This window comes from Fundulus heteroclitus, unplaced genomic scaffold (assembly GCF_011125445.2).
Source record: "Fundulus heteroclitus isolate FHET01 unplaced genomic scaffold, MU-UCD_Fhet_4.1 scaffold_39, whole genome shotgun sequence".
In the NCBI taxonomy this organism is placed as follows: Eukaryota; Metazoa; Chordata; class Actinopteri; order Cyprinodontiformes; family Fundulidae; genus Fundulus; species Fundulus heteroclitus.
The window spans coordinates 3,242,512-3,269,160 of NW_023396803.1; the positions used below are offsets into that span (position 1 = coordinate 3,242,512).

The window sequence follows — 26,649 nt, forward strand, 5'->3', positions numbered from 1 at the left end:
TATACAGATTGGGTCAGATTATACAGATTGGTCAAAAATGTCCTATATAAGGAAACCAGTTGATTGCATCAAAGTCCCGACAAGCAGCATTCACTCCTGGGGAACCGTAGAGCCACAGGGAGAGTCGTCTGCATTGTACATGGCTTTGCTGCAATCCCTCATACTGAGCAAGCATGAAGCGACAGTGGGAAGAAAAACCACCCATTAACGGGAAGGAAAACCTCCGGCAGATCCGGGCTCAGTATGAACGGTCATCTGCCTCGACCGACTGGGGTTACAGAAGACAGAGCAGAGACACAACAAGAGAGACAAAAAAGCACAGAAGCACACATTGATCTAGTAATCTGTTCTACATTAGATAGTAGTAGCGGGTGAGCCGTCTTCTCTGGATGATGACATAGGTAACAGAACGCCAGACCAGGTGTACCTACTATGAAGAGAAAAGAGAGAGAACAGAAAGAAAAGAGAGAGAACAGAATTTAGGTATAATGATTAACAAGGACCACACTGAAAATGACAGAACAAATATTCAAAAAATCAACAAATATTTGACAGTTGGCTAAAGTTTTGGAAGAATATTGTCACAATTTCATCTGGAATAATAAAAAACATGTGATCAGAAAGAACGACATAGTAATATCAGTAGAAAAAGGAGGAATAAACATTATTGATTTTAAAGTGATGAATGCCGTGATAAAATTAAAATGGCTGCAGACTTTTATTAAAAATGAAAAGAGTTTATGGTTTAGTCTCCCTTCACAACTTTTTTTTTTTTAAATTGGAGGAAGGAAATTTCTCTTAAGATGTAACTTTGATCCTGCAGAATTACCGATTAAATTGTCAGACTACCACAGAAGCATTCCAAAATGATGTTAAAAGTTTTCATGCCTCGATTAAGTTACTGGAAAACAACCGTAAATTAGCTAAATAAATTTGATTTGTAACAAATGGAGACCACGGGCATAATATAGTTTGTTTTAGTGAAGTTGCCATATTATTGACGTCATCTGGAAGCGCAGGCCCCGAGCCAATCTGACCACCCGAGCCGATCTGGTACCTACACCGGTTTTGCTGCCGCCAAAGCCGTCTAAACCATCTTTCCTCATCCAATAACAAGTAAATAAAATAAAAAAATGAAAACAATTTCCATATCCATTTTTTTGTGTCGTTTATCCTGTCGGTTTTTGTCTGGCGCTGTTTTTCCCGGGCTTGGGGTAGACGTGATGACGTCATGTCGCAACCAGGAAGTGCTCCAAAGGCTAGACCGTCCCATTCATAGACATATATAAAGATATGTCTATGGTCCCATTTACCAATGGCTGAGGATCCTCCGGAGCATCCTCCAAAGGCTGAGCAGGCTGGGTCCTCTGAAGGACGCAGCCTGCGAATTGAGACACAGCTAATGTATGAGACACCAGAACAACATGTTGTCTGTGCTCCTCCAGTTCACGACTGTGACTTTTCATTGTTAGTTGCGGCGGTCACGGTGACACGAGAGAGAGAGAGAGAGAGAGAGCGACCAAAGATACGGCGGCCGGTTGACACGGGTGAGAGAGGCTTGGCTGAGGTGCCCCGGTGCTCGCGGAGGACATCTTGAAGTTTCCTGATTATCCTGCAGCCAACACACAGACATATTCCCAGCTCCCCTTTGCACTACATACATATGAACACGGCATAAAAAGAGCTCTTGTTGAGCTGTGCTCTCATTATTGTTTATTGTTAATTGTTTCTGTGGTAAAGATGACGTCACACTTACATGCTCACGTGACAAGATAATCAATGGCCTACACCTGTGTGGAAATAAATGCGTGTGCCCGTGAGTGAACGCTGATCACACGAAAAGGAATTTCAGACTAAATGTGTCTTAAATGGCGACGCGAAAAGCTGTGTAAGAAACTCTGCTAACAGCTCTAATTTATTTTATTTTGTTGGCCAGCTTTTATTTTATTTTTGAAAGGACAGTTAAGAGCCCTTTTTGTTGGACTCCCGAATGGGTGAATTTTTTTTTTTGGAGTAGATACTCCAGAAGGGAAGGACAATATTTCCTAAAAATTTTATTTACAGGAGTTATCTCCTTTGCTAGTTTCAAAGAAGATTCTAAGTTGTTCTGTGAATTACAGCGCTGGATTGTCATTATAAGGTCCTTGTCCATACTATTGTTTTATTATTGTGTATTAATAAATGTTAAAAGATACTGAGGTGTGGTGTATTTCTGTTCCAGAAATATATTAATAAATTCTGGTTGATAGTAAATTGCTATCAGGACTCTGAGTATATTAGTTTGGTTACATATTGTTACATCCAGCTGCAATGCACGTGAGCATTGTTGCTTCAACAATAGCTCTCGCGAATTTCAATGGTGAAGTCGTCTGGAAATCCAAAATACTTGTTGTTGATGGCAGCTGTGTACAGCAGCTCCTATTGATTTAGCTGGTAAAGCGCAGTGCCTCAACGCACAAAGACGTCACAGGATGTAATGTCAGCCGGCCCCATAAACAGTGATTCAGACAACAATCTATGCTTTTATTTTCTTATTGATTAACGCTAAATTCATTAAATAACCACAAACATATTTGTTGTAGTTACAGCTATGAGCCACTGATTTTTCCTTGATGACCGGACTTCCCCTTTAAAACCAGCTCTGTGTGTGTGTGCTGTGTCCCGATTCATACAAGACAAAATCATGACACTCTGCCCTGTCAATACGGAACCTGTGGAAATACCCTTAGAAACTATTCCATAAGAGGCTATTTTTAAAACCCAGTTTGTGGCTTATTCTTCCAGAATGGGTAAGATTATTTAACATTAAGGCTGCATGATGTATGGAAAATATTTAATTGTTATACAATTACTGAAAATTGGTGGTGATATAATTATTATATTATGATGAAATCTAATTATATTGCCCCTTTCCTTCTTTACATGATGCAGATCTGCCCTAACCTGACTCCGCCAGATAGATTTGCTCCGCATATCCATCTGGAAACCTTCCGTTGAAGTAATTTTGGGAAGGGACGAAAATACTGGTTAGCTGATTGGCCTATGTTGGTGATAGACGGGCCAAATAAACCAATCAGATTCGTCGTCACTCTGTTACGAGCGATGACGAAAACACAACCACAAGCCAAGCTACTCTTGCTGCTGCAGGTAAAGGCTCGTTAGCTCAGCAAATAAATGCTCTGTAATTCCGATAAAACTTGCTCGATAGCCACGCTAACGCTAGTTTCATCGGCTGAAGCCGCCATGTTGTTTAGACTGAACTGACGCGCTTCCCTTTGCGTCACACCTCAAGCCGCCTCAAAGCCAACGCTGATTGGACGTTCGTTTGGTGAACGGCTCCAAATTTTCTTCAACGGAGAGTATCCAGACTGATCTGCGAGTGAAACCTTGAAAGCTCGCGAGATCAGGATGGTCTCACGAGGCTAGATCTGCCCACCACTTCTCTTGAACTCTAGTATCTCAGTAACTAAGGATTTAAATACTATGTGGGCACTGAGGGCAGTTAAGAGTCCACCACACTGGCTAAATATATTATCCATACACAAAGGGTGAATGTTTGACACATGAATTATAATATCCTACCTAACATTGGTTTTATATAATCCCATGTGATTGTGATATTGAACACAAATTGTCTTACGTAGTGTGCGCTCCACTTAAACTGATGTGAAGGCCCACTTTGTTCATATCCACAGCACTTTTTGAATGTGATGGCTTGGAATGAAAGGTGAACAGAGTCAAGAGAACACAAATTATTAATTGGAAGAATATTTTTGCCTAGCCCTGCTGAATCACACTCAGTTTGTTGTTCCTTTCAATTCTGTTTTTAATCTTGACATTATTGACATCTAGTGGTGCAATATTGGTATTACAGTGTTTCAAGGCTATCCAGATCTTCAGAAGGATATCCAGAGTAGTGCAGCTGAAGCTTATGAAGCTCACTGTCACTGGCACACACACCACGACACAATGCACCGTGTACATGCACGTTGTAATCCTTGCATGCATTTACTGTTAATGAGTTGAACAGTCTGTGTGGCCTAATAAATGGCCAACAGATAGAAGTATAAAACCACTTCTATTCACTCTGTATTCAGTTATTTTTCATCACATTAAAGGTCCAATATGTAGCATTTAGTGTGTGTATTTACAGATGACAACTGCTCCCCAGGTGTGCCAGCTCGTGTTAGCTGGGCACAAAGAATGCAAAAACACTCACCCACTCAGTAGTTGTTGCTTTTTAAAATGACAGTAGTTTCATTTTTCAAATCAACTTTGATTTTAAAGCTAAAGATTGTCAGGGTGCTGTCTGACTGCTCCGGTTCTGAGACTTTCTCACAGGTGGTGTTGGTGATTGTGGGGGCGTGCCCCACACCTGCGGCTCATCGGGAGCAGAATCTGTGGCCTTCTTAAGCAGAGCTGTGACAGATGGAAGACACCGGAGCCTTAACCAGTCGTGGTATGACAAGGTCCTGGTCCTGGTCCTGGTCCTGGTCCTGGTCCTGGTCCTGGTCCTGGTCCTGGTCCTGGTCCTGGTCCTGGTCCTGGATCCCGGATCCCTATTCGTGAGTCTGTTGTCTTTTTCGCGCTGCATTGGATTTACTTCTGTTTTTTCCTGTTTTTGCTACAGTTTTGCGTGCTTGGATGCACATACCTGTTCCGGAGGTTTTTGTGAAGAGTGATCCGTGGATTCCTTTGCTCAGTTTTTCGTGCTGGCTCTCCTCCTCAAACTAGTTGGCAAATACCCAGCCGGGGTGAGGGCCCCTTCCCGGATACCCACGGATGCTCGCCTGCTCAGCCCTCTGGTCACTCCATCTGTCTCTTCAGCCTGCGGTAGTCACCTCGGGTTCCTCGCCAGACTCCATCTGCCGCCCTCCAATCACCACCCACACATCAGAGTAGACAGTAGTACCTTGACCATAACCTCCCCAGTCCGACACTCACCGACTAAGGGTAAGCCGCGCATTATCCACAATGCGCTGTTCTCATCTTCTCATTTGGTCTCCTTCCTTTACAGTCAACCCCGCCCAGACGTTCAGGCCTCGATCCCGGCGTCCAGTCATAGCTCCGTGTATTTGCTCTGTTCCTTTAATAAAAACTCTTAAACTGAGTGCTGGTCTCCCTAATACTTTCTGCATGTGGGCTAAAGCGCTAAAAACCATGACAAAGATGAGATCTAATTTTTGTTTAGTTTCACACTAACGAAAACAAGATGACGCTCGGTTTTTGCCAGTCTGTTAAATTACTGAGATTTGTTTTATCAGCAGAGTCCTGCACAGAGCAAGAAAATAAAGATTTAGCTTTCCATGAACACATACTGGTGGTTGTCTTTACAGCATTTTATTTGCTTTATGCATTTTTTGTGGTCATATTTATTTCACTGTTTTGGATGTTGCAGCTGTAGTTAAAGTTATATTAAAACAGTATATGCTTATGAAATGGATTATTATGCAAATGAGTCATGTTATGGTTTCAAATGGATTTATTTTAATGAGCTTATTTCCCTATATTCTTGCAGTCCTGTGACGGAATGGTGTGTGTGTGTATATAACAATGTTTACTTAGTCCATCATTAAAACTTGCAACCATCTACAGACAGCAAACACTGAATGACCTTCAGTAGATAAAAGTTTTATTTACACATGAACAGAAATATCCAAGATTTCTAGTTGGAGAATATAAGTTTGCACATGGAGTTAAGATAATTGGACATTTAGGGCACTGGGAGGCCACACATCTAAAAGACTGTAGGACATATGGAGTTGAGATGTTAAGGACTGGCCAGTTCATCTGATGTGACAGGAGATGGCAGGCTGTCCAAGGCTCCCATCTCTGTAAATACACACAAGTAAAACATCAGTGCCATTCAGAGAATCTTTTTCACTTCATCTAGAGCACATTGTTTAATCTCCAGTGGAACAATTCTATAGTAAAACTGCAGTCAAACTGTTTTCTTTTTCACCGTGTATGTTGGAATACTAGGCTGCACAGTGGTGCAGTGGGTAGCGCTGCTGCCTTGCAGCAAGAAGGTCCTGGGTTCAAGTCCTACCCTGGGTCTTTCTGCATGGAGTCTGCATGTTCTCCCTGTGCATGCGTGGGTTCTCTCCGGGTACTCCAGCTTCCTCTGACAGTCCAAAAACATGACTGTTAGGTTAATTGGCTTTTCTAAATTGTCCTTAGGTGTGAATGGTTGTTTGTCTCTCTGTGTTGCCCTGCGACAGACTGGTAACCTGTCCAGGTGTACCCCACCTCTCGCCCAGTGAATGCTGGAGATAGACACCAGCTACCCCCCCCGACCCCATGAGGGATTAAGGGGGTCAGAAAATGGATGGATGGTTGTTGGAATACTGTAGAGAATGTGTAATGTGGATCCAAATAAGGAGGGGATTTTATGCTTCCTGCTCCAATTCGCACATGTGGATTTGGATCAAGTTAGTGGAATTCAGTGTTCTACTGCTTCTGGATGGGGTATGTAACAATATGGCAACAACTCTTTGTTGATTTTTTTTCTTATTTAAGGACCAGTCTTGGAACAAAGTTTCAGTGCTCTATGAGCACCCAATTGTGGTCAGATGAGTATTTGCTTTGCCTTTGATTAATCTGAAACTAGGCTATGCCATCATTTTCAGTTTTAATAAAGTGAAACATCTCTATAGCATAGCGTGATATCATGTAAAGTTATTGTTGGGTCTATCCTGCTATGTTTGAGTCACATGCAGTGACTGCTTGTTTATAAGGTGCGCTAGGTTGCTGCCCTAATAAAATTGCATGAAATGAGTATAGACACAGTAAACATTAATTCCAAAATGAAAAGTAACTATCTGTTCCCTTAAAATGTGTCTGATATTTGATTTTCAGCAATTCCATTTGGGTTTGGGTTTATTTGATGTAATTTTTGTGTAATTCTAAATTTACATTTTGAATGCTGCTTGTTGGGACTTTGATGCAATCAACTGGTTTCCTTATATAGGACATTTTTGACCAATCTGTATAATCTGACTGATTTTGACTTTGTAGAGTGCCTCGAGATGACATGTTTCATGAATTGGCGCTATATAAATAAAATTTAAAAAAATTGAATGGTGAGGGGTGCCAGTGTCTATATGAATATCTATATGTTCTGAAACATTTAGCTTCCATGTGAATTCATTTTGGTCTAACTGGATTCTCTTTAGGATGCAGCTCTCTGCATCCATGGCTAATAAGCGCGTTTTGTGTCGTTCTTCATCCTGTCAGATTAACTCATGATACCTGTCAATCAAAGTCAAACCCCTGGCAGTTTAGGTGTGCAGGCAAAACGTGTCAGACTAAAACAATGACAAGACAGGAGCGAATGATCCTTTATTTACCTACTACTTCATTTATTTACTAAATATTAATTTCATTTCATGCTGAAGGAAAAAGAAGCGGAAAAAGGAATTTAGACTGGACTGAGCAGACTTAAAAATCTAGCAGCATGCAAGTGATTGTGCAATCCAAAATGTTTTCTAACATTGCTGGGGTATTATTTTACTGATGCTACACAACTATGTGACAGGCTAATTAGTGGGGTTTACTGAACATGAATGAAGCATACCTTTAAGTTTGAGGTACGACAGGAAATCGATGACAGTGTGGATGATGTCTTCATCTCCTATTCGCAGAAGACCTACAGAGGCACAGTAGCAAAGTGTCTCTTTGAATAAAATTGGTTGTGATCACAGAAAATGACACTTTCATATGCTTATTTCTTTAAATTTTGTGATATAATATAGAGTTTAAAATATATTGTTGAAAAAAATCTAATCACCAAAAGCATTTTTTTTTTCTGTTCACCTCTATCTCACTTACATAGCTAGCACACATATATTGATGATTAAGACTCCGTCCCTGATAACGAAAGGTAAAGCATCAAGTTAAAACATATGGTCCTATCTGTATGTAATTTGGTCTCCATATCGAGAAATGAAGGGTATTATAATTCCTCCATCTGTAAGGAGGTGGCACATCCAGATAGGGCCCTAGGGGGTATAAATCATGACATCATGAGTTGAGCACTTTGATACAAGCAATTGTACTTAAATTAATTTTTAAAGCATTTTAAAACAACCATAGCTGCGACAAAAGGCTGCACATATAAAATGGTGACACATTTAAAAAATAAAAAAGGAAACAACAATCAGAACACAGTTAAAAACAATAATAAAATCAATAAAAATAGAGTAAATCCAAGACGTCTCTTATGTCTAAGACAAAGAATAAAAATGTGTTTTAAAAGAGTTTTAAAAGTGGGCAATAAAGGGGCTCATCTAATTTTGATTGTTCCATAACCTTGGATCAGCAACACTATCATACTGTTACACAGTGAAACGATGCACAGGAAAACCAGCTTTTGTGTTCATTTACTGCCCTCTGGTGGAAAGATGTGAATTAGATTTTATTCTTCTGATGTCAGTTCTCAAATATAGCTTCTCAGTGTGAGAAAGAGGCAGTGTCATCTGGGTTTTTTCTTAAGCCTTGGAGTATCTTTGTTTTTTTAAATTAAAGATGAAGGCAGACTCAATGCTTCAAGTCTTTTATGTTCACTATCTATCTAGCACAGTCCAGTACGCCTGTGTGAAGACAGAATAGTAAAAGGACATTTACACAGTGGGCACAAAGTATAGATCCACTGTCAACTACACACTACCAGCAACATCAGAACAATATGGACTGTCAAAATGAATCAGATCAAACGAAAGAGTTTGAGCTTAGGTCAAAAGACGCAGGCTCCAGCTGGGAGATCAAGTAGGTCCTCAGTCAGCGTAGCAGTGACCAAGGCAAAGGCTAAAGCGGAGGCTGCCCTGGTAGACGCCAAGTATGCAGCACAGGGAGCACAAGTGATGAAGGAAAAGCCCTGCATCGAGGCTGAAAATCAAAAGATGTTAGCTGAAGCAGCGCAAAGCGGAGTTGAAAGGCAAATCTGTATGTCCTAAAAGTTTAGAGGAGCTCTACGGTAACAGTAACAGCCAAAGTGTGAGTCTCAATGACGCAGCCCACACTTCTCCTGAGGATCGCACTCAACACATCTGTGAGTATGTGCAAGCCCACTTCCTGTCACCAAACGCTCAGCAGCAAGCTCCGGTCTCACATGAACCAACTGCCGTACCCACAAGCCAAGAACTACTTCAACCAGACCCTTTCGATTGGTATCCGTTTCCTAAAGAGGAGAACCTCTGGCTTAAGCCCACGGTCAAAGAAGAACTATGACCTAATGCCCATGACATAGGCAACTCATCTTATGCTCCTTCCCCATTGTCCCATACACCGAGTTTGAGTGATTATCCATTTCAGACAGCGATCTACTGATAAAGTGGCTTGGCCCAGACTCGTCTCCTCAAGCCATGCATATCAGGTCAGTCCATGTACACAGTTCAGCAGTAGGTGTCGCTATAGTGTGGCAAAGACTAGATGACATACATGGTTCCTGTGAAATTATTGAAAATGCCCTGCTGTTAAAACTAGAGACTTTTCTAATGCTATCTAACAAAGTTAGACAATCAGTGTCTCAGAGAACTTGGGGATATTTTGATGGAGGTCCAGTCAGCTAAGCCAGGGGAACATTTACCAGGTTTACCCTATCTTGGCACAGCCAGGGGGCTTAACCCTACTGTGGAAAAGATTCAATATGGTTTACAAAAACTAGCACCTTCATGCGTGTTATGCCATGATAACGCCATGATGAATAATTGATCTCAGACTGAATTTTGTTTAACGAAGAAATTCCACTCTGGCTGTAACTTGAGACCCTCACAGCTTGGGCGGCCCTTCTTCCCACCATGGGGGTCCCCCTCCTTGCTATAAAACCTTCCTCCCACAGAGACAGACTCTCTCTTCTCGCTTCTCTTCTGCGACCCACACTCCTCCATCAACAGAGGACCAGCACTCAAGGAGAGGGGGGGGCCATGTGACTGGAAGCCTGCAGGAGCCATGCATGGGGCCTGGAAGAGGCCAGGAGCTGAGTGAGAATGAGCCTTTCTGAAACTCAGTTCCTCCCTGGCATAGGAAGAAACTGCCAGAAACCGCCTACACTTCCCCGATTATATAATGGAGCGATATTTGTGCCTTCTGGTTGAGCGCGCAGGAACCAATCCGAGCTCAACTCTGAAAAACTCTTCTGGCGCGACGCTTGCGGAGAAACAGCCAAGCGAGCGCACAGCACAGCTGGTGTTGAGCATGGAGTGAGCAGGTCGAGAGCACCAGCAGAGAAGGAACTGAGCACGCGTGTTGTCTCACTGCGCACTCGAAAGTTAGTAAATTGTCATATATTCACCTAATCTGATCTGTTTTATATGGTGCTAGTAATTCAAATTCAACTAATTTTATGCAAACTTGTTGAAAACCTTATTAATCGCCAAAATTAGAAACATTCTGTCCAGGAGTGATGCTGAAAAACTAGTCCATGCATTTGTTACTTCAAGGCTGGACTATTGTAATTCTTTACTATCAGGAAGTCCACAAAATGCAGTTCAAAGCCTTCAGCTGATCCAAAATGCTGCAGCAAGAGTTCTGATGAAAATCAACAAGAGGGATCATATTTCTCCTGTTTTAGCTTCCCTTCATTGGCTTCCTGTTAAATCAAGAATAGAATTTAAAATTCTTCTTCTAACGTATAAAGCCCTTAATAATCAAGCTCCATCATATATCAGAGCTCTGATTACCCCGTATGTTCCTAACAGAGCACTTCGCTCTCAGACTGCAGGTCTGCTGGTGGTTCCTAGAGTCTCTAAAAGTAGAATGGGAGGCAGATCCTTTAGCTATCAGGCTCCTCTCCTGTGGAACCAACTCCCAGTTTTGGTCCGTGAGGCAGACACCCCGTCTACTTTTAAGACTAATCTTAAAACTTTCCTTTTTGACAAAGCTTATAGTTAGAGTGGCTCATGTTACTCTGAGCTATCTCTATAGTTGTGCTGTGATAGGCTTAGGCTGCTGGAGGACATCAGGGTCTAATTTTCTCACTCTACTGATTTCTACTGTTCTTCAGTCTACTGTTCTCCAGTTTTGCATTGTATTACATTGAAATGACTGTTGTCATTTCAGCTTTTAACTTTTTGCTCTCTCTCTTTTTTCTTCATAGTAGGTACACCTGGTCTGGCGTTCTGTTAACTGTGACATCATCCAGAGAAGACGGCTCACCCGCTACTACCATCTAATGTAGAACAGATTACTAGATCAATGTGTGCTTCTGTGCTTTTTTGTTTCTCTTGTTGTGTCTCTGTTCTGTCTTCTGTAACCCCAGTCGGTCGACGCAGATGACCGTTCATACTGACCCCGGTTCTGCCGGAGGTTTTCCTTCCCGTTAATGGGGAGTTTTTCTTCCCACTGTCGCTTCATGCTTGCTCAGGATGAGGGATTACTGCAAAGCCATGTACAATGCAGACGACTCTCCCTGTGGCTCTACGGTTCCCCAGGAGTGAATGCTGCTTGTCGGGACTTTGATGCAATCAACTGGTTTCCTTATATAGGACATTTTTGACCAATCTGTATAATCTGACCCAATCTGTATAATATGATTGAACTTGATTTTGTAAAGTGCCTTGAGATGACATGTTTCATGATTTGGCGCTATATAAATAAAATTGAATTGAATTGAATTGAATTAAAACATGATAACATGTGAAAAAATGTTTTAAGAATAATAATAAAAAAACAAAAGTTGTTTTTTGAAGAATTGATCATTCACATTTTTTGCCTTTTATTCAATTTGCAACATGCACTCTGACTCTATTCTTTAAATAATCACCTGTCTTGAAAGCTTCCAAAATACATCAGGGAGACTCTATTTTCCTAAATTCTCCCCTCCGGGGCTCAGGCACCAGCATAAATGCACCCTCCTACCGGATAGTGTGTGGCCTGCTACTGTAAAAAGGTTGACTGCCCTGGCCCTACTTTTATAATCAGCTAACACCTATTGCAGTCCAGGCAGTACTTCCCTGTGTGCATATTGTGTAAAGTAATATTCCAATAAAAATGTATTTGTTATGCTGGTCAGGCCTAATCATAAGAGAGCGATGTGTTACACACAAACACATAGTGAGAGAAGGTCACCAAAGGCAGAGGATGCCTCGATATACAGAAAACACGGTTACCATCACTTAGATCCTGACAAGGGAGCATGAGGTCATCAACAAGCCATGTGGTCATACTGGGACTCTGCCCAGCATGTGTGACAGTGACCCACTGCTGGAAGAAATGGGTGCCACTTTGTCAAGGTCCCAGTTTCCCAAGACAGACCAGATCAAGAGAGCTGTTTTGAGCTAAACATTAGCCAACACACATTTTCTGTCTGAAAAGCATTGCTGCAGGTTTTTAAACTCACCACAGCATAGCATCTGCTTTTCTACGAGTTTTTATTGCTATTGTTGAAGCATCTGAAAAGATGCACAACTTTTTTTTCTGAGTATGTGACAATGAAACTGAAACGGAGGGTGTGGGGATGTGGAGAGTGAGCCGGCCCACCTTACCCACTCTGCCTCTGGGTTTACTGGTAGAGGGTCGTCCCAGTCCTGCTGTACTACAGACAGCTCCCTATACACGGCTCACCAACAATTGAGCATTGAAATGTTTTTTCTTCTGTTGTAATTCACATAATGCATAATATGTGTGTAAGAAACAGACCCACCTGTTCTGATGTCTTCCTCCTGACCCATGTCTCTCTTGCCAGCCAGACCCGCCTTGTCTCCTAGTGTCCTGTGTCCATCTATTCCATCTGGACAGTGAGGAGTGACCACAGTCAAAGGCAATTATACAAAGCATGGAAGCGGTCAAATGAATATATTAACCAACTGAATGCAATGTTAATTCTGATTGGTGGAGATGTATTTATTTTCTACAGTGACAAAATGATGTCAAAGCTAGCTAATTTCTTTCAATATTACTGATGTAAAGAAATGTTTGTTTCTAAAGCTAAAAATGTTTCTTGATAATTAAAAGACTTTAATCATCTTGAGGATAAAAAACCCACTGTTTCAAAGGCATCATGCAGACACACATACATACATGCTCTCTAAAGAAGAGTTCAAGGACATTATTGACAGTTGGATAACTCAGCACTGCATTTGGTTTGTTAATGCTTTCTTCAGTTTCAGAACTTGTACAGACCACCTGCAGGGCTTGGCTCATGGAATTGCAATGAAGCTGAAAAACTGAAAGAGCATGTAAAACAAGAGTTTTAACACAAACATAAAATGTCCTATAATAATGAAAAAATAAAAAACATAACAGCAAAGAGATGTTTTTTTGTCTGTAGCAGTGATTCAGTAACACAAAGTAACAGAGCTTTAGATTGCAACTAAAAGACAACCCGTTCTCACACCTCATTCTCCAAACTATTTGATTTCTTTGTAATCTGTGAGTTTAGTTACTGGGGATAAGTATGTTAAGTGATTGGTTTTGTTCCAATCACAGAATAACACTTGGCGACTATATGTGATCATTTTGCACCTATTTATTAAATCAAACACCTATGGAAAATACCTGAACTATGTACTATAACTTAGTTGGGATGACTTGTCTTGGTAATTCCCATTTAGCTAACTGAAAGAAAATGATTTAATAAAGCCCAGCTGTTGTCTCTTTCATTAAAGGAGCAATATGTAATACACAGGGGATAGCACTGTTGCCTTGCAGCAAGAAGGTCCTGGGTTCAAGTCCTACCCTGGGTCTTTCTGCAAAGAGTCTGCATGTTCTCCATGTGCATGTGTGGGTTCTCTCCGGGTACTCCAGCTTCCTCCCACAGTCCAAAAACATGACTGTTAGGTTAATTGGCTTCTCTAAATTGTCCTTAGGTGTGAGTGTGTGTGTAAATGTTTGTCCTGTCTGTCTATGTGTTGTCCTGTGACAGACTGGTTACCTGTCCAGGTGAACCCCGCCTCTCACCCAGTGAACGCTGGAGATAGACACCAGCAACCCCTATGACCCCATGAGGGATAAAGCAAGTAAGAAGATGGATGGATGCAATGCTGACACCTAATGTTGGCAAATCAGAACAACACATGCACGATGCTTTCACAGAGAACAGCCATTTCTCAACGGTCCTTACCTCTAGGTGTGAAAGGAGAAAAACTCGACTAAGACATTGTCGATGGAGAGGACCGATTGTTTATAGGGATTGTTCTTCTATTCCAAGTGAGAATGAATGGTTAATTCTGAAGAACATTTCTTACTTATTGCTCCTTTAAAGATTGGGCCCTTAGTTCAGTACTTCATTGTACAAGTGGCCAATACTTGACATTGAAGAGGAAACCTAAAGTGGCTCTGATTGTCCAGCTCATCATGGTAGCTTTCCAAATAGCGTAAGTAGTGCTTGAATTCATCAGTCAAATACATGGAAAAGACCTTAAATCTAAACTCTCTCCTTTTTTGTCGCCAGGAGCTCTTTTTCCTCTAGTTTCTTAATTCTTCTGTCTTTATTCCTTTTAGTGGCTCTTTTTGCACTTTGTTCATTTACTGAGTAGTAAACCATTTATATACTGATTTTTCTTTTACAGTCATACAAGGGGAAAAAACAATATTTGTGTTACTGATGTTAGGTAGATCCTTTATTAGAGGATAACAAATGATTTGAAGTATGATTTGTATGTGAAATAATGACTGCCATTAAAATTTTAATTGTGGTGTCTTCTCCAAATGATCTGATTTTATTCAGACTTGATTCCACTTGTTATAACACTTTAGAAGTGATATACAGGGATAATATATAATGAGACTATATCAGAGATTTTTCTTTTTTTATAAAATGATGAAGCAGTGGATTTGCTTTGTTTAAAACGCAGACAAACATGCCCTGCTAGGATGGAGAAGCAGAGAGAACAGCAGCAGAATGTGTCTTCTGATGGAAAACCAAAGCAGCTTAACACAAAGCATGTGAACTAAGAGCAATTCCTGCTCTAAGCCAAGGCCCTGCAGCAGCCGTATGTTTCTATCTTACATTGAGTGACCAGCTCGTCTCTGCCTCTGGCACTGGGGGAATCCTTTATCTGAATTAGGTGATCAATACGACCTGAAACACAGGATGAGGCAGGAGCAACCTTTACCTGGGCTCCACACACACTCACTCACACACACACACACCCACACACCCTGCTCAGGGTCCAGGCTTTGTGTTCTCGACTAACCCATTGCTCACTTTGTGTGTCCTCTGAAAGCTAATGGTCATCTTCAAATGACACTATATTAGCTGATAAACACAGGAGACTGTGACACGAACAAAGAAACACATCATCACAACCATCCGCTCCATCAGCTCCTTGTGCACCAAGTTAAATGGACAACATTTTCAGGGAGAACAAAGAGTAGCAGATTTTTCTGTCTGTGCGTGCGTGTGATCAGGTGTGTGTGTGTGTGTGTCTGTGTGTCTGTGCGTGCATGTGAACAGGTGTGTGTGTGTGTGTGTGTGTGTGCATGTGTGTGTGTGTGTGTGTGTGCATGTGTGTGTGTGTGTGTGTGCATGTGTGTGTGCGTGCATGTGTGTGTGTGTGTGCGTGTGAACAGGTGGGAGTGTGTGTGTGTGTGTGTGTCTGTGTGTCTGTGCGTGCATGTGAACAGGTGTGTGTGCGTGTGTGTGTGTGCGTGCATATGTGTGTGTGTGTGTGTGCATGTGTGTGTGCGTGCATGTGAACAGGTGTGTGTGTGTGTGTGTGCGCATGTGTGTGTGTGTGCGTGTGTGTGTGTGCGTGTGTGTGTGTGCATGTGTGTGTGTGTGCATGTGTGTGTGTGTGTGTGTGTGTGTGTGTGTGTGTGCATGTGTGTGTGTGTGTGTGTGTGTGTGCATGTGTGTGTGCGTGCATGTGTGTGTGCATGTGAACAGGTGGGAGTGTGTGTGTGTGTGCATGTGTGTGTGTGTGTGCGTGTGCAGTGTTACTTACGGGGACCTAACAGGTAGCCAGCACTATTGAGAGTCCAGCCACGCTTCTCCTTTGCCTGCAGGTTAGGAGGACACAGCAGTGTTAGTATCAGTGTGACTTTATTGGCTCCCCTTCATTCTCCCCGTCTTAATTCTTTTCTTGACAAGAAAACATAAGCAATACACACCCAGAAACAATCAGAATGATGGCCTGGCTAGTAAAAAGCTTTTTCCATCTGTTTGTTCTTGATCTAGGATGCCTGAATATTCTCCCCGTTGGTAGTAGGTCAAATTCACTAGTGGGTGATTTAAGGAATGAATTATGTGTTTGCCTGCTCTAGGACTCTTTTTAAAAATTGCCACATCTCACTCTTAGAATTTTCCCGGCAATTTTTACAGCAGGTGATAATATTTAATTCTTGTTACTTTGCTGTTTAATTTGTCTCTCGCAATAAGCGAGATTAGTCAACTAAATTGAGCTTTAGACCTCAGATATCAGAAAGATTGGAATACCCCCCACCCACATCTTACACTATTAAACACCCTTTGAACTACAAGAAAATCTAAATATTTTTGCTACATTCTTTATATTAAATATGCAGAATTATTCAAAAGATTAACATGTTTTTTATTAAATTCATATATTTAAACCCAAACATTATTATGTTAAGTGTTATTCTAACCAAGTGAATCCTAAATTGAATGTTTTCTTTTATCTATTACTTTGCTGTGTTTTACAGTCTTTATTTGGCTTAAAGTTTCATGCAACTGCGATCTGTTGTCAGCTCTGGTTGACTCTCGGCGAAACAGCTTTTAAGGAATTTGGACCGTCTTTGATCAGTTATAAAAATCAACTGAACTATTTCACCCAGAAAATACATTACTGTAAAAACAATAGGAATGTTTTTTATTTGTATTTTACTCTGTCCACTTCCAGTCAGGATACTTTGGTTCAGCTACAGTTATAGAAAAGTTAAAGGTATAGAAAAGATCTTTCAGAGATTTGTTGACCATTGAGGTTTTCAAGCCAGACCAAGACAATTTAATGCACGCCAGTACAGGTAGCCAGATCTAAACCATTACAGGTAGATTTCCAAAAAAGACCTTCATATATTCGGGTGTATCACACCTGGATTGAAAAGCCTCAGCTGAAAAAAATTGTCTCTAAGTTAGTTTAGCTCTTATTTGTTCTACTTTATTTTGGTTCCTTCATTGGTGCTTTTCTCTTCGTTTCTATTATAGTTTCTATTTTCTTTATTCTATTCATTTGAACTTGTGTATGTAAATCTCATTTACATGCTGTAGATACTTGGATGCTGTAATTATTGTTAAGATTTAGGTAACTGAGTTGGTTGTTATTTCTTGTTCTAAAAATAGTTCTAAAAAAGTTTACAAATAGAATGTAAAGTAATCTTTCAAGTGTTGTAATTGATATTATCATTATTATTATTATAAATAGAAATAAGAACAAATATTTTATACAAGAAATTAGTAATATAAAAAGTGTAAAATATTAAACTGAAATACAAGCTGTTCAGATCTAGTTTGATTTTCTTTTCATCTTATAAATCATAAAAACATAAAACTGCATTTTCTCCTAATCATATTACATTTAAGTAATTTCTAAGATTCAATCTGTGATGTCACCACCAATATATAGTAGACGTGAGCATTTTTGACACTGTGATTGAAAAAAAAAAAGCCACAGTTTATTCATTTTATACACTTGTCTTCGTCCAGACTGTGAGAATTTTAGATCTGTTCATTTGTTTTTGGTACATATGTTGTTCTGTAGTGAAACAGTGTGTGCGACTACACTTCTGAGGTGTAAAAGGTAGCCCACATTTCTAACCAGTCACTTTACACAGTGGTCACAGATTTAGGAACACATTGAAGAATATTAAACACTAGCCAGATTCTTGCCCCTTTTGTTGTGTTGAATTTATCTTTTCATCGTTTTAAACATGAAAAGAAAAGCATACCAATTTCAAACTTCTGCTAATCTGCTTTGACCAGAAAAAGAAAAACAGCTAATATTTTCACTGAATGGTTTGCAGCCTAAAAATCTGTTTTTCCTTAAACTAGACAGAGGTTAGCTGTCACATTGTTTGTTGTAGTAATAGCACAGATATAATCTATTTCATCTCATATTCTGTCCTTTCAGCAGTGGATCATTTGTTTGTTGGTTAAAAACTAAGCTGTGGATGGTTGTCTTATTTGTCCTGGTTGGTTGTCACACATTAACAAATGAGTTTTATAATGGATCAATTATTAAAGCACTTCATTCGTCAACTTTACTTTTACTACAAATACAAAAACATTTAAACTGTTTTACAAAAATGATCAGTGGTTCAAATTGGGGGTTAATCAAACAGGAATCTTTAAATAAAAAAACTTCTACATTAAAAATACACATTTTGTTGGAACTAGTGCACAAGTACAGTCAACCTACTTTTGCTCTGGTTGCCATAATGCCAAAGATGGTTCATTCATTTCGTTACAATTACAAAACCTACATTTTAAGCAAACACCCATAAAGAAATTAATATTGCAAGATGCACAGTTAACAGAAGAGTAACATTTGGGTTTTAACAAACAGAGTTGAGCTTCTTGATCATCATACTGTCAGAGTTTAAACGTTTAGACTATTTTAAATATGTCAGAATTTGGATCAAAGCCAGAGGAAGCTGGTCCCGGGAAGAGTCACCATCATGACATGTGCAAGTTGCGCTGATTGTGCAGTAACTCACCGCAATAACCAGCCCGATGGTCTCAGAGAGGGTTGCGCAAAAGATGAGCGACACGCAAAAAACGCCGAAGCACCTCTGCATCTGAGACACAAGCAGGTTAGAAGGTGTATAAAATGAGACAGTTCACAGGTTAGAAGGTGTATAAAATGAGACAGAAGCAGGTTAGAAGGTGTATAAAAGCTCTGAGACAGAAGCAGGTTAGAAGGTGTATAAAATGAGACAGTTCACAGGTTAGAAGGTGTATAAAATGAGACAGAAGCAGGTTAGAAGGTGTATAAAAGCTCTGAGACAGAAGCAGGTTAGAAGGTGTATAAAATGAGACAGTTCACAGGTTAGAAGGTGTATAAAATGAGACAGTTCACAGGTTAGAAGGTGAATAAAATGAGACAGAAGCAGGTTAGAAGGTGTATAAAATGAGACAGAAGCAGGTTAGAAGGTGAATAAAATGAGACAGAAGCAGGTTAAAAGGTGTATAAAATGAGACAGAAGCAGGTTAAAAGATGTATAAAATGAGACAGTTCACAGGTTAGAAGGTGTATAAAATGAGACAGAAGCAGGTTAGAAGGTGAATAAAATGAGACAGTTCACAGGTTAGAAGGTGTATAAAATGAGACAGTTCACAGGTTAGAAGGTGTATAAAATGAGACAGAAGCAGGTTAGAAGGTGAATAAAATGAGACAGAAGCAGGTTAGAAGGTGTATAAAATGAGACAGTTCACAGGTTAGAAGGTGTATAAAATGAGACAGAAGCAGGTTAGGTGTATAAAATGAGACAGTTCACAGGTTAGAAGGTGAATAAAATGAGACAGTTCACAGGTTAGAAGGTGTATAAAATGAGACAGAAGCAGGTTAGAAGGTGAATAAAATGAGACAGAAGCAGGTTAGAAGGTGAATAAAATGAGACAGTTCACAGGTTAGAAGGTGTATAAAATGAGACAGAAGCAGGTTAGAAGGTGAATAAAATGAGACAGTTCACAGGTTAGAAGGTGTATAAAATGAGACAGTTCACAGGTTAGAAGGTGTATAAAATGAGACAGAAGCAGGTTAGAAGGTGAATAAAATGAGACAGAAGCAGGTTAGAAGGTGTATAAAATGAGACAGTTCACAGGTTAGAAGGTGTATAAAATGAGACAGTTCACAGGTTAGAAGGTGTATAAAATGAGACAGAAGCAGGTTAGGTGTATAAAATGAGACAGTTCACAGGTTAGAAGGTGAATAAAATGAGACAGTTCACAGGTTAGAAGGTGTATAAAATGAGACAGAAGCAGGTTAGAAGGTGAATAAAATGAGACAGAAGCAGGTTAGAAGGTGAATAAAATGAGACAGTTCACAGGTTAGAAGGTGTATAAAATGAGACAGAAGCAGGTTAGAAGGTGTATAAAATGAGACAGTTCACAGGTTAGAAGGTGAATAAAATGAGACAGTTCACAGGTTAGAAGGTGTATAAAATGAGACAGAAGCAGGTTAGAAGGTGTATAAAATGAGACAGAAGCAGGTTAGAAGGTGAATAAAATGAGACAGAAGCAGGTTAGAAGGTGAATAAAATGAGACAGAAGCAGGTTAGAAGGTGTATAAAATGAGACAGAAGCAGGTTAGAAGGTGAATAAAATGAGACAGAAGCAGGTTAGAAGGTGAATAAAATGAGACAGTTCACAGGTTAGAAGGTGAATAAAATGAGACAGTTCACAGGTTAGAAGGTGAATAAAATGAGACAGTTCACAGGTTAGAAGGTGAATAAAATGAGACAGTTCACAGGTTAGAAGGTGTATAAAATGAGACAGTTCACAGGTTAGAAGGTGAATAAAATGAGACAGTTCACAGGTTAGAAGGTGTATAAAATGAGACAGTTCACAGGTTAGAAGGTGAATAAAATGAGACAGAAGCAGGTTAGAAGGTGTATAAAATGAGACAGAAGCAGGTTAGAAGGTGTATAAAATGAGACAGAAGCAGGTTAGAAGGTGAATAAAATGAGACAGAAGCAGGTTAGAAGGTGAATAAAATGAGACAGAAGCAGGTTAGAAGGTGAATAAAATGAGACAGAAGCAGGTTAGAAGGTGTATAAAATGAGACAGAAGCAGGTTAGAAGGTGTATAAAATGAGACAGAAGCAGGTTAGAAGGTGAATAAAATGAGACAGAAGCAGGTTAGAAGGTGTATAAATGAGACAGAAGCAGGTTAGAAGGTGTATAAAATGAGACAGAAGCAGGTTAGAAGGTGTATAAAATGAGACAGAAGCAGGTTAGAAGGTGTATAAAATGAGACAGAAGCAGGTTAGAAGGTGTATAAAATGAGACAGAAGCAGGTTAGAAGGTGTATAAAATGAGACAGAAGCAGGTTAGAAGGTGAATAAAATGAGACAGAAGCAGGTTAGAAGGTGTATAAAATGAGACAGAAGCAGGTTAAAAGATGTATAAAATGAGACAGTTCACAGGTTAGAAGGTGTATAAAATGAGACAGTTCACAGGTTAGAAGGTGAATAAAATGAGACAGTTCACAGGTTAGAAGGTGAATAAAATGAGACAGTTCACAGGTTAGAAGGTGAATAAAATGAGACAGTTCACAGGTTAGAAGGTGAATAAAATGAGACAGTTCACAGGTTAGAAGGTGAATAAAATGAGACAGTTCACAGGTTAGAAGGTGTATAAAATGAGACAGTTCACAGGTTAGAAGGTGAATAAAATGAGACAGTTCACAGGTTAGAAGGTGTATAAAATGAGACAGTTCACAGGTTAGAAGGTGAATAAAATGAGACAGTTCACAGGTTAGAAGGTGTATAAAATGAGACAGTTCACAGGTTAGAAGGTGTATAAAATGAGACAGTTCACAGGTTAGAAGGTGAATAAAATGAGACAGAAGCAGGTTAGAAGGTGTATAGAAGCCGGGGAGAAGTCCTGCGTTAACAGGCACAGCCTACCTTTGATCGCTCTGTCCCACAGGTGGCGCTGTCTGTGCTGAAGTAGCTGCTGCGGCTCTGATCCGCCTCTGGATCAACCCACGACTCCGGCCAGCTTTTATGGCCACAGCCCCCCCCCCCCCCCCCCAGCAGCCCCTCCCGCTCCTGATGGCAGGATGCGGAGGTCACGATCACAAGACGTCAGAGAATTCAATAGTTGGCCCATCTCATAATGTCATCGTGAGATTTTTCCTTGTCGCCCTCGGAGACCAGAGATTGAATTTTACAATAAAGGCGTCTGTGTTGTGTTTCCCTCATAATGTGATCAGGAGTTCATTGCTGGAGTCCTCTCCATCTCTGAGGGACCTATTTGTCAATGATCAGAGCCAGTTTGCTGCTTCTTAGCCTGTCTGATTATGGATGTTTTCATTTCTAACCTGTACATTTTCTTATTTGTCTTAGTTGTTGTGGAGCTGCTCTGCTTTTGTGGAGCATTTAGTTCTGAAATAATCTTTTTGTTGTTTTTATTTTTGCCGCAACTTCTCCCTTTTTATCGTGAAGTGGTCCTTAAATGCTAGACTATGTGATCCAAATACATTCCTTTGTAAGCAGTAAACCTGGTGACGTCAGAACAAAAAGTCAATTATGTATTTACTGTCAAAGGATGAAAATTTGTGTATTTTAATTTCTAATAATAAAGACTTCTGATTGCCTGAAATCCTTTCCATCCCTGATGAAGACAAGAAGACAGATTAAACCATGAATGATCTGTTTAATTATTTGTGTTGGGTAAACTCCCTCGGGCAGAATTTGCACATTTCATAAATAATCAAGCCACAGGGTTTAACATGGACTGTTATTTCCTTTTTATGTCTGATGTCCTAACTGGAATGCTGTTGAATGAATTGCTTTTTTTTTTTTTACCAGGTGCAGGGACCTGGTGATCTTAGGTCACATCGCTGCCACCCTTTAAATTATCCCAAAGATCTCACAAGATGTCAACAGGATTTCTGCACATTTTCCATTTCAAAATTCCAGACTTTTCAAAGACTTTCCAGACATTGGTATAAACATAAAAACTGCCTAGTTTGGTTATATTTTATCTTCTGGTTAACATGCAAAATGCAATTCTGAGGTTGGCTTCAAGTACTCAATTTTGGTAAAAGGATCTGTTTCATTATTTATTTATTTATTTATCTGCCAAGTTAAACTGACTTTGCTTAAAAATCTGTTACATATCTTGCCAAAAAAGATTCCCACACTTCATATTTTTTATAGCTTGTCAAAAAGGTTAGGAGGTGAGATGAGTGTTTGTGGGATGATTGGATAAACTGTATTGCACCATTTCCTGTTTTGGCTGTTGCACCAAACTCTCAATTAGATCTTAATTTCCTTTACCGTGACAACCAACAGACTAACACTTAGACATATTTAAGACATATACTTTTTGTTATGGAGGGCGGGGACCTTGGCGTTCTGATCCTCGGCTGCAGAAGCTGGCTCTTGGGACGTGGAATGTCACCTCTCTGGTGGGGAAGGAGCCTGAGCTTGTGCGCGAGGTTGAGAGGTTCCGACTAGAGATAGTCGGACTCACCTCGACGCACCGCTCTGGCTCCGGAACCAGTCTCCTTGAGAGGGGCTGGACATTCTTCCACTCTGGAGTTGCCCATGGTGAGAGGCGCCGAGCTGGGGTTGGCATACTTGTTGCCCCCCATCTCGGTGCCTGCACGTTGGGGTTTTCCCCGGTGAACGAGAGGGTGGCCTCCCTCCGCATCCGTGTGGGGGGACGGGTTCTGACTGTTGTTTGCGCTTATGCGCCAAACAGCAGTTCAGATTACCCACCCTTTTTGGAGTCCTTGGAAGGGGTACTGGAGAGTGCCCCTCCTGGGGACTCCCTCGTTTTGCTGGGGGACTTCAACGCTCACGTGGGCAATGACAGTGGGACCTGGAGGGGCGTGGTTGGGAGGAATGGCCCACCTGATCTGAACCCGAGTGGTGTTTTGTTGTTGGACTTCTGTGCTCGTCATGGATTGTCCATCACAAACACCATGTTCAAGCATAAGGGTGTCCATATGTGCTCTTGGCACCAGGACACCCTAGGTCGCAGTTCAATGATCGACTTTGTTGTCGTTTCATCTGACCTGCGGCCGCATGTCTTGGACACTCGGGTGAAGAGAGGGGCGGAGCTCTCCACCGACCACTACCTGGTGGTGAGTTGGCTCCGATGGCGGGGGAGGAAGCCGGTCCGACCGGGCAGACCCAAACGTACTGTGAGGGTTTGCTGGGAACGTCTGGCGGAGTCCCCTGTGAGGCGGAGCTTTAACTCCCACCTCCGGGAGAACTTTAAACACGTCCCGAGGGAGGCGGGGGACATTGAGTCTGAATGGACCATGTTCCACGCCTCTATTGCTGAGGCGGCTAGTCGGAGCTGTGGCCGCAAGGTTGTCGGTGCATGTCGTGGCGGCAACCCTCGAACCCGCTGGTGGACACCAGCGGTGAGGGAAGCCGTCAAGCTGAAGAAGGAGTCCTACCGGGCTTTTTTGGCCTGTGGGACTCCGGAAGCAGCTGATGTGTACCGGCAGTCGAAGCGGCAGGCGGCTCGGCTTGTCGCCGAGGCAAAAACTCGGGCGTGGGAAGAGTTCGGAGAGGCCATGGAGAAAGACTTCCGTACGGCTTCGAAGCGATTCTGGTCCACCATCCGGCGTCTCAGGAGGGGGAAGCAGTGCAGTACCAACACTGTTTACAGTGGGGGTGGTGTGCTGCTGACCTCGACTCGGGACGTCGTGCGTCGGTGGGCGGAATACTTCGAAGACCTCCTTAATCCCACCAACACGTCTTCCATTGAGGAAGCAGAGCCTGAGGACTCTGGGTCGGGTTCTCCCATCTCTGGTGCTGAGGTTGCCGAGGTTGTTAAAAAGCTCCTCGGTGGCAAGGCTCCGGGGGTGGATGAGATTCGCCCTGAGTACCTTAAGGCTCTGGATGTTGTGGGGCTGTGTTGGTTAACGCGGCTCTGCAACATTGCGTGGACATCGGGGGCGGTTCCCCTGGATTGGCAGACTGGGGTGGTGGTCCCCCTATTTAAAAAGGGGGACCGGAGGGTGTGTTCCAACTACAGAGGAATCACACTCTTAAGCCTCCCTGGTAAGGTCTATTCAGGGGTTCTGGAAAGGAGGGTCCGTCGGATAGTCGAATCTCGGATTCAGGAAGAGCAGTGTGGTTTTCGTCCTGGCCGTGGAACACTGGACCAGCTCTACACCCTCAGCAGGATTCTTGAGGGGGCATGGGAGTTTGCCCAACCAGTCTACATGTGCTTTGTGGATCTGGAGAAGGCATTCGACCGTGTCCCCCGGGGGATCCTGTGGGGGGTACTCCGGGAGTATGGAGTACCGGACCCTTTAATAAGGGCTGTCAGGTCTCTGTACGACCGGTGTCAGAGTCTGGTCCGCATTGCCGGCAGTAAGTCGGACTCGTTTCCGGTGAGAGTTGGACTCCGCCAAGGCTGCCCTTTGTCACCGATTCTGTTCATAACTTTTATGGACAGAATTTCTAGGCGCAGCCAAGGTGTTGAGGGATCCGCTTTGTTGGCCTTAGGATTGCGTCTCTGCTATTCGCGGATGACGTGGTCCTATTGGCTTCATCAGGGCGTGATCTACAGCTCTCACTGGAGCGGTTCGCAGCCGAGTGCGAAGCGGCCGGGATGAGGATCAGTGCCTCCAAATCCGAGACCATGGTCTTGAACCGGAAAAGGGTAGAGTGCCTTCTCCGGGTTGGGGAGGATGTCCTGCCCCTAGTGGAGGAGTTCAAGTATCTTGGGGTCTTGTTCACGAATGAGGGGAAGATGGAGCGGGAGATCGACAGGCGGATTGGTGCAGCGTCTGCTGTGAAGCGGGCGCTGTACCGATCCGTTGTGGTGAAGAGAGAGCTGAGCCAAAAGGCGAAGCTCTCGATTTACCGGTCGATCTACGTTCCTACCCTCATCTATGGTCACGAGCTTTGGGTCGTGACCGAAAAGAACGAGATCCCGGATACAAGCGGCTGAAATGAGTTTTCTCCGTAGTGTGTCTGGGCTCTCCCTTAGAGATAGGGTGAGGAGCTCAGTCATCCGGGGAGGACTCAGAGTAGAGCCGCTGCTCCTCCACGTCGAGAGGAGCCAGTTGAGGTGGCTCGGGCATCTGGTCAGGATGCCTCCTGGACGCCTCCCTGGAGAGGTGTTCCGGGCACGTCCCACCGGGAGGAGACCCAGGGGAAGACCCAGGACACGCTGGAGGGACTATGTCTCCCGGCTGGCCTGGGAACGCCTTGGGATTCCTCCTGAGGAGCTGGCCCAAGTGGCTGGGGAGAGGGACGTCTGGGCCTCCCTACTGAAGCTGCTACCCCCGCGACCCGACCCCGGATAAGCGGAAGACAACGGACGGACGGACGGACTTTTTGTTGCCGCCCTTTATGTTTGGGATCTCTTCATGTTTGCCACAGTTAGCATAAGTGGTCTGCAATTTGGTCTTAAAACAAGGACGTGTGTGTTTGTGTGTAACAGGAGTAGAGATTTGAGAAAAGAGAGAGATGTGTTCCAAACCACCTTACGCAGTTAAAATGTAGGGCTTTTTGTTTTTATAGGCTGCATATTGGGTATTTGCATTGTGCCGTGTTCTTTGGGTTAGATCCACCTGCTGCAGCAGAGCAAAGCTCCAGCGGCCTCCACACTACAGACAGCGGCGTTGAGTCCGCTTGGTGGAAGCTTCCTCTCAGTTGCAGTTGCAGCGTAGAGCCAAGCTTCAGAAGCCTCCACCCTGCTGGGGCTCTGCTCCAGTCCACACTGCAGCAGCTCTCTCTAAGTCCTACAAGCCTCCAGTGGAGGCTGCGCTGTAGGGGAAAAGTCACAATGTAGTCGGAATAGAGTCAGTTGAAAAGAACCATTCATTCAGCTTATCTGTGAGGGCTGACTTCTACTCCTGTGTTGGGTTGTCACGCTGCTCTGATGCAGACTGGGCGCGGGCCCATAGAAGCGCTGTAGACGTTTGGGCTTGACATGGACGTAGGTGCAGTATTCGCAAAAAACTCAGTGGGCAGTACTCAGCATAAGCAGTGGAAATGAAGTAAAAAGAGAAGAAACAGTTGGTGTGTTGATGGCAGTTAAAGAAGAAGACGG

General features: G+C 42.3%; 1 protein-coding gene and 1 long non-coding RNA gene across 3 annotated transcripts; one reads left to right on the plus strand and one right to left on the minus strand.

The window, feature by feature from the left end:
* The first annotated feature begins 4,557 nt into the window (after positions 1 to 4,557).
* On the plus strand, positions 4,558 to 5,110 carry LOC118560140. The gene is made up of 2 exons (XR_004929112.1): positions 4,558 to 4,953; positions 5,018 to 5,110. It is a non-coding gene; the product is annotated as an uncharacterized LOC118560140 (long non-coding RNA).
* Positions 5,111 to 5,324: 214 nt separating this feature from the next.
* galn (galanin/GMAP prepropeptide) lies at positions 5,325 to 21,606 on the minus strand. 2 transcript variants are annotated; one of them, XM_036130891.1, is made up of 7 exons: positions 21,525 to 21,606; positions 18,613 to 18,693; positions 15,885 to 15,939; positions 14,948 to 15,019; positions 12,641 to 12,727; positions 7,577 to 7,648; positions 5,325 to 5,832 (listed from the first exon to the last, which is right to left on the minus strand). In XM_036130891.1, exons 2-7 carry the CDS (start codon positions 18,691 to 18,693, stop codon positions 5,771 to 5,773), a joined length of 429 nt encoding a protein of 142 aa, XP_035986784.1. In that variant the 5' UTR covers positions 21,525 to 21,606; the 3' UTR covers positions 5,325 to 5,770. The 2 variants fall into 2 exon arrangements, with proteins under 2 accessions (XP_035986784.1, XP_035986785.1); XM_036130892.1 differs by lacking the exon at positions 14,948 to 15,019.
* Between the last annotated feature and the right edge of the window lie 5,043 nt (positions 21,607 to 26,649).